The 7,706-nt window shown below is 46.2% G+C and overlaps 1 protein-coding gene across 6 annotated transcripts in view; it reads right to left on the reverse strand.

Moving 5' to 3' along the window:
* ELP2 (elongator acetyltransferase complex subunit 2) overlaps window positions 1-7,658 on the reverse strand; it is a 41,369-nt gene extending 33,711 nt beyond the window's left edge. For 2 of the 6 annotated variants that reach the window (XR_016214561.1, XR_011379350.2), the window contains exons 1-3: window positions 7,399-7,657; window positions 4,296-4,374; window positions 2,254-2,324 (exon numbers count right to left, since the gene is read on the reverse strand). Coding sequence is in view for 2 of the 6 variants with exons in the window: in XM_008261210.5 (XP_008259432.3) it covers window positions 2,254-2,324; window positions 4,296-4,374; window positions 7,399-7,536 (288 nt within the window). In the remaining 4 variants the exon portion in view is untranslated. Of the gene's footprint in view, window positions 1-2,253; window positions 2,325-4,295; window positions 4,375-7,398 lie in introns of all 6 variants that reach the window. The other 4 variants (XR_016214559.1, XM_070050273.2, XR_016214560.1 and 1 more) reach the window with 3 other exon arrangements.
* Between the last annotated feature and the right edge of the window lie 48 nt (window positions 7,659-7,706).

A 7,706-nucleotide genomic window follows, 5' to 3' on the forward strand; every position in this document is an offset into this window, starting at 1 on the left:
CAGATTATCTTTTGATAGTCATACTCCTGTGCTTAGAAATCATCAATGACTTCCAAATGCCTGCTAGTAAAGAACAGATTCTCCAAGCTTGCATTCAAATTCCCACATGATCTCCTTCTACTCTACTTCTCTAGTAGAGAGTCCAAGTGCCCACAATGCCTTAGCTAGGAACATTTCCAAAACTCCCTGCTTCAGAGCTCCAAGGAATGCGAGAAATCTAAAGATGATTCACACATGTAATTTATTTGGGAAACACTATTTTCTTTTCTTTTTTTTTTTTAAAGATTTATTTTATTTCTTTGAATGGCAGAGTTACACAGAAAAAGAACGAGAGATAGAGACAGAACTTCCATCCCCAAAATGGCCATAACGGCTAGGGCTGCCAGGTGCCAGGAGCTTAATCTGGGTCTCCCACATGGTGCAAGGGCCCAAGGACCTGGGCCGCCTTCTGCTGCTTTCCCTGGCACATTAGCAGGGAGCTGGATAGGAAGTGGAGTAGCAAGGACTTAAACCAGTGCCCATATAGGATGCAGGCATTGCAGGCTACAGCTTAACCCACTACGCTACAACACCAGCCCCAACACTATTTTTTCTACCTGGAATACTTGCCCCTTTAATTTCTCCAAGGTAATCATTCTACATCTTAAAATCCAACTCATAGATAACTACTAAAGCTCTTCTGAACTCTTACAGCACTATGGTTGTGTTGTAGCAAGCTAGAGCACCTGCCCGTGGAGCTACCCTGGTATTTTTAGTTATTCATGTGTGTTTTGCCTTCAAAACTACATTTCCAATTCATGAATAGAAATACTCTGCCTTATTCTTTTATGCAATAAAAATGCAAATATATAATGCATTAACTCTTTTCACTTTTAATCTTTACTCACAACTAGTGTCCATCAATAGAGGTCCATCCAAACCAAGCATTAATGAAACATCCCTCCAAATTATGTAAGTAAATTCACACGGCAGCAGCTACTATGTTAACAGATCACCACTAATTTTTACAATCATGAAAAACAGAATAGGAGCAGGTGTGGTTGCAGAGAGGCTTAAGCTGCTGCTAGGGTCATCCATATCCCTTATCAGAGTGCCTGGGATTGTGTTCTACCTCCGATTGTGATCCAGTTTCCTGTTACTGCATTTGAGACACATCAGGTGATAGCCCAATTACTTGGGTTCCTGCCACCCATGTAGGAGATCCAGGTGGAGTTCTAGGTTCCTGGCTTACGCCTGGCTCAGCCCCAATGGCTGAGGACATTTGGGGACTCAAAGAGTAAATGGAAAATCTCTTTCTTTGTATGTGTGTGTCATGTGTCTTTCAAACAAAAATAACACACACACACACACACACACACCAGAATAACCTATCTAAGAACAGTGTGAGGGGCCAGAGTTGTGGTGCTGCAGGTTGAACTGCTGCTTACCAGGCCAACATGCCATATCTGGGTGCCAGTTTGACTCCTGGCTGTTCCTCTTCTGATTCAGCTTCCTGCTAATGTGCCTGGAAAGGCAGCAGAACATGGCCCAAGTACTTGGGTCCCTGTAAACCACGGGCAAGACTGGAAAGGAGTTCCAGGCTCCTGGCCCAGTCCCGGCTGCTGCGGATTTTGGGTAGTAAATCGTATATGGAAGATATCTCTCACCCTCTCTGTCACTATGCATTTTGAATAAACAAAATTTTGCTTTTAAAAAAGAATTGTTTGAGTGGCCAGCATTGTGTCATAATGGATAAAGCCACCAACTGCAGTGCCAGTATCCCATATGGGCACCGGTTTGAGTCCTGGCTGCTCCACTTCCAATCCAGCTCTCTGCTGTGGCCTAGGAAAGCAGTAAAGATGCCCAAATCCTTGGGCACCTGTCCCTCTTTGGGAGACCCGGAAGAAACTCCTGGATCCTGGCTTCAAATAGACACAGTTCTATCCATTGCAGCCAAATGGGGAGTGAACCGCGGATGGAAGACCCCTCTCCCCCTCTCTCTCTCTTTCACTCTTTCAAATAAATAAATAAATCTTTAAAAAAATTAAAAAAGAATAGTTTGAAAATTATTCCAAAAAATTATATTAAATTCATGGAGATAACAGACAATGAATTTAGGAGCAGAAATTAAGTACAGAAGATACAGCATCTGTGTTACTGATCAACAAGAATGAGTAACTTCTTAAAGAAACAACATAATAGAAATGAAGGGGAAAAACTGAAAATATAAGTAGATGTAAGTAATTTCTTATCATTAGAAAAAGGTCTACCCACCTGATTATCCTCTATTTTCCAATGAATCACTTGATTATCAGATCCTCCGGAAACTAATTCAGTAGAAGGAGCTGAAAAAAATTGTATCTCAGTAAATACTCTTTTATTTTTTTCTTATTTATTAAAAAAAAAGTCAACATTACCAAAAAGATTTAAGAACACCCCCATATTCTTTACCCAAATTCACAAACTGTTAACATTGTGGCCAGCTGGCTTAGTATCTCATCTTCCAAATATGAACACAAGCTTCTTTTTTGGACAGCCACTAACAAAAAATATTGTGGGGCCGGCCAGCCCTGTGGCAGAGCGGGTAAAGCTGCCACCTGCAGTGCCAGCATCCCGTTTGGACAACGGTTCGAGTCCCGGCTGCTCCACTTCCAATCCTAGGAAAGTAGTGGAAGATGACTCAAGTCCTTGGGCCCCTGCACCTGCGTGGGAGACCCAGAAGAAGCTCCTGGCTTCAGATGGATCCAGCTCTACCCGTTGCGGCCATTTTGGGAGTGAACCAGCAGATAGAAGACCTTTCTCTGCCTCTGCTTCTGCTTCTTTGTAACTCTGCCTTTCAAATAAATAAATAAATCTAAAAAGACCAAAAAAAAAAAAAAAAAAAATTCATCGCGAACACTGTGAACCCTAATTCTCAAAGATTTTTACTATTTATCGCCTACATTATCAAGATACAGATTTTTCATCCTCAAGAATGTTTTAACATTGGGATGAGCATTTGGCCTAGTGGTTAAGATGCTAACTGGAACACCCATAACCTATATTGGAGGGCCATTTTGAGTTCCAGGCTTTTTTTTTTTGACAGGCAGAGTGGACAGTGAGAGAGAGAGAGAGAGAGAGACAAAGGTCTTCCTTTTGCCATTGGTTCACCCTCCAATGGCTGGCGCATCACACTGATCCGAAGCCAGGAGCCAGGTGCTTCTCCTGGTCTCCCATGTGGGTGCAGGGCCCAAGCACTTGGGCCATCCTACACTGCCCTCCCGGGCCACAGCAGAGAGCTGGCCTGGAAGAGGGGCAACCGGGACAGAATCTGGCGCCCCAACTGGGAATAGAACCTGGTGTGCCGGCGCCGCAAGGTGGAGGATTAGCCTATTGAGCCGTGGTACCGGCGCTACTTTGTTTCTGACCCAACTTCATGCTAATACATTCTGGAAGCAACAAATGATGGCTCAAGTGCTTGGGCCCCTGCCACAATCATAGGAGACCCAGTTGGAGTTTTGGGCTCCTTGCCTCCACTTGGCCCAGCTTGGGCCACTGTGAGTATTTGGGGAGTGAACCAGCAGAAGGAAGACTGATCTCCCTCCCCCTCTTTCTGTTGCTCTGCCTTTCAAGTAGATGATTATAAACAAATAAACATTAAAATCACAGAAAAAAAATTTAAATGTACTGTTATGTTAGCATAAATAACATTAACAAATCTGCAAATGTCCTTAATGTCTGACTTTATTAGAATACAGCTGATCATCATATCTGCTTCTGTATTTCATCTGCTGTGGGATTACACATAATATGGCCACTAGAAAATTCCACTGAACACTCATGACAGAATGAGAATGAAAACTGAACACTTTTTAGTATTATGAAAGTAACTTTGACCTTACATGTCCCCTGATATAGTGTAATCCTTCACTTCCAGATGACACTATGGTGCAGACTGGGGTAACAGAGACGCAAGGTCTCACCTGCGAAGCTAGGGCTTGTCTTTAGCAGAGACAGATCTAGAAGTGGAATCTTCTGAAACACAGCTTCAGCCTAAGGCCTGCTGACAAGTTTTCAATCAGGACTATGGGTAATGGGGGCAGGAAGGCTTGCCATCGCCAAAGGGTGTCTCTACCTTCACTCTAAGCACTGCTGTGTTATCCATGCTTCAATTGCTATACGGTAAACATAGTCATGTCACCTAACACCATTTTTCCTCTATTTTCCAACTCATAATATAAGGTGATGCTAAATTAAGAGATGTGATGAAAGAAAAATGACTAATACTTTATCAGAAAACAACAGAGATCGGCTTTAACTATCAGATTGATACTTACAGCCATCCTGTTTGCAAATCCACTGTACGCAATTGACTCGAGCAGTGTGACCATTCAAGTTGGTGACAACAACCCTGTTCTTTAAAAAAGAAAATACCAGTTAGTATGTAAGAATTTATCCTACAGAAAAATTAACAAGTTTGTAAAAGTCATATTTTGGTATTTTGAACACTAATAATAGATCAAGACTACCTCAGAGAGATTTGTCTTTCTTAGTTCATAAACTTTTTTTAAAAAAAGACTTACTTATTTATTCAAAAGAATTATAGAGAGAGAAATCTTCCATCTGCTGGTTTATTCCCCAGATGGCCACAATGGCCAGGGCAGGGCCAGGCCAAAGCCATGAGCTTCTTCTGGGTCTCCCTCATGGTTGGCAGAGGCCTAAACACACACGGGCTATCTTGTGCTGCTTTTCCCAGGCCATTAGCAGGGAGCTGGACTGGAAGTGGAGCAACCAGGACACAAACCCAGTGCCAACATGGGATGTTGGCATTGCTTTACCTGCTACACCACAACACTGGCCCCATTATTTATTTATTTCAAAGGCAGAGTTACAGAAAGAGAGGGAGAGATGACACAGAGAGTTTGCACTGGTTCACTTCCCAAATGGCTGCAGCAGCCGAGGCTGGACCGGGCTGAAACCAAGAGCCAGGAGGTGGCAGGAGCCCAAGCACTTGGGCCATCGTCTGCTGCTTTTCCAGGTGCACTAGCAGGGAGCTGGATGGGAAGCGGAGGAGCCAAGACGTACCAGCGTCCATATGGGATATTGGCACTGCTGCAACACGTCAGCCCCGCAGCTGTGTTAAAACTTTCATGGCCTAAGCACCAATTCACTTTAAACCATCACTCTCCACATTCTCAGCATCCTCTCCGCACACCATACTATCAGATCTCAGTGCACTGCTTACCCTCCCGTAATGCCCAGAACCTTCCCTCCCGCGGCGTCTGCCAGGACATCCCAGGCTAGACAAGCAGCCTCTTCCCACTGGCCTCATGGCCTCTGTCTCCCACCATTTTGAGAGTTCTGTTTACAAGAAAGCTTGAATAGAGGAATTATAATTAATGGGTATAAGTTGATGGCTAACTTTTCAAGTCAGGGCTGATCAGATGGTAGGTTCTTTAGCCCCAGTGACCTAAGGTCAGGATGCCACAATAATTCAGGTCCTCACATATCATATCCTGGCAGTGCCTCCAGCTTTCTCCAACACCACTGCACACCTGAGATTCCCTCTTCGCCCACTGCTGCCGATTCCAACTCTGTGAACTTCTGCGTGCCTTCCTGTTTGCAGCAACCTTCACTGTTGCTAATGAGCACTGGCTGAGTGTCTGCCTAAAGGCCAAGGAGAATTCTCACAGGTGAGAGAAAGGCCCACAGAGGCGAATGCATAGCAACCGATACACTTCACACCTGGCTAACAAGTTACAGTATTTCATGATCTCTCCTCTGAGGCTGAATTCCTTGCTGGGCAGGAGTTATTATTCATTATTTTTGTGTCATCACCAGATTTATCCAACAAAACTTGCTGAATGAGCATCATTACCAAAATTTTATCATGCTCTTATCCCCGCATTTAATTAAATGCACAACAAACATTAAACAAAGTACTTCTTAGACTCAATATTCCCTATTCTGATGTCAAAATACGCTAAAGCAGTCACCAGGTTATGTTTAAAAACATGATGAAGGCATGGGTACAAACTCATTAAGCTGCTGCACAAAGATGTGCGCCTACGTCAGCTTGTAGCTGATGGTCGCTGTTAGATTTAGCTTTGGCTTGATATGCTTTCTCTTGCCACCCAACACTGCATGGCAAATAGAAGAAATGAAAACCAAAAGAGGGGCCAGCGAAGCAGGTAAAGCCACCACCTGCCGTGCTGACATCCCATATGGGTGCAGGTTCCAGTCCTGGCTGCTCCTCTTCTGATCCAGCTCTCTTGCTGTGGCCTGGGAAAGCAGTGCAAGACTGCCCAAGTCCTTGGGCCCTGCACACACATGGGAGACCCAGAAGAAGCTCCTGGCTTCAGATCAGCTCAGCTCTAGCTGTTGTGGCCATCTGAGGAGTGAAGCAGCAGATGGAAGACCTCTTTCTCTGCCTCCTTCTCTCTCTATGTAACTCTCTCAAACAGATATATAAATCTTTAAAAAGGAAGGAAGGAAGGAAGGAAGGAAGGAAGGAAGGAAGGAAGGAAGGAAGGAAGGAAGGAAGGAGGGAAGGAGGGAGGGAGGGAGGAAGGAAGAGGGGGAGGGGGGTGGGAGGAGGGAGAGAGAAGGAGGAAGGAGGGAGGGAGAAGGAGGAAGGAGGGAGGGAACCAAAAGAGACAAGCAAGATAGGAAAAAAGGGAATATTTCAGAAACAAATTAATAAAGCAATGTAAGAAACACGCACTACCATCTCTTGTTCTGCATTTTAATTTGTAGTTTAGGGTTATGCTGAGGTTCTTTTGAGATGCAATCCTAACTGCACCGTCCTAACTCAGCCGACAGGAAAGGGGTCATAATGAACTCTGGACAGCACGCAAAACCTACTTAACTGAGAAGGCTGGTAAGAGAAGGGCCAAAACCAAAAATCATCAACTGACTGGGTGAGGTTCAGGGAAAAGATTCGCCCAGCCTTAAGCCTTACAACCAATGCTTAGGATCCCCATTCCCTAAGACCTTGTCCTCAAACAGCCCGTACTCTAGCTAAAATACAGGTCCTATTTGAAATGCCGCACCACAAAAGTTCATTAAGAAACACAGAGGGAAACGCAGGCCTGGGATAGCATCTGAGGGACGATGGCTTGCGTCCATACCTAAATCACGATTCTTGTAAAATCCAAACTGACTCGTTAACAGTACCACAGTTCCCCCGGGAAGGCATCAGATAAGCATCTCAGGATTCGGGTTTGGAGGTGAGGCTAACAGGCAACAGGCAAGATCTGAGGCACGGTGACCTGGCTGACGCAGCGCGCGGCGGGCCGCAGGACACTCCTCGCCCCCAGACCCACCACCCGGAGCCAACACGACCGCTAACTCGGCTTCCCAGCTCCGGGGCGGCAAACACAGTTCACCCGAGCACGCCCAGAAGCAGAGGGGTTGGGGCGCCCCGGTACCTCCTCTTACCCGAGGGTCATAGAGAACCACGGAGCAGGACGTGCCGAAGGCCAGAAGCCCTCCGGGCCCGGAGCTCCAGCTCACGGCACCCCGCACCCGGTTCGGGCAGCAAAACACATGACAAGTCTCCAGCACGGGAGCCACCATGTTGCCTGCCGATCAGCAGCCAAGTGCCAGGCGCGCACTTCCGCCCTCGGAGCGGAACCACCCGATGGCGGCCGCCTCTCTCCCGGGCGTCATCCGGACCGCGTTTCGGAGGCGGCCGGGGGCGGAGCGCAGGCAGCCCCGCCCCCGCGGGCCCCGCCCCTCCCAGGCCG

This window comes from Oryctolagus cuniculus, chromosome 10 (genome assembly GCF_051225735.1).
Source record: "Oryctolagus cuniculus isolate XC-2025 breed Fujian yellow rabbit chromosome 10, ASM5122573v1, whole genome shotgun sequence".
NCBI classification, from domain to species: domain Eukaryota; kingdom Metazoa; phylum Chordata; class Mammalia; order Lagomorpha; family Leporidae; genus Oryctolagus; species Oryctolagus cuniculus.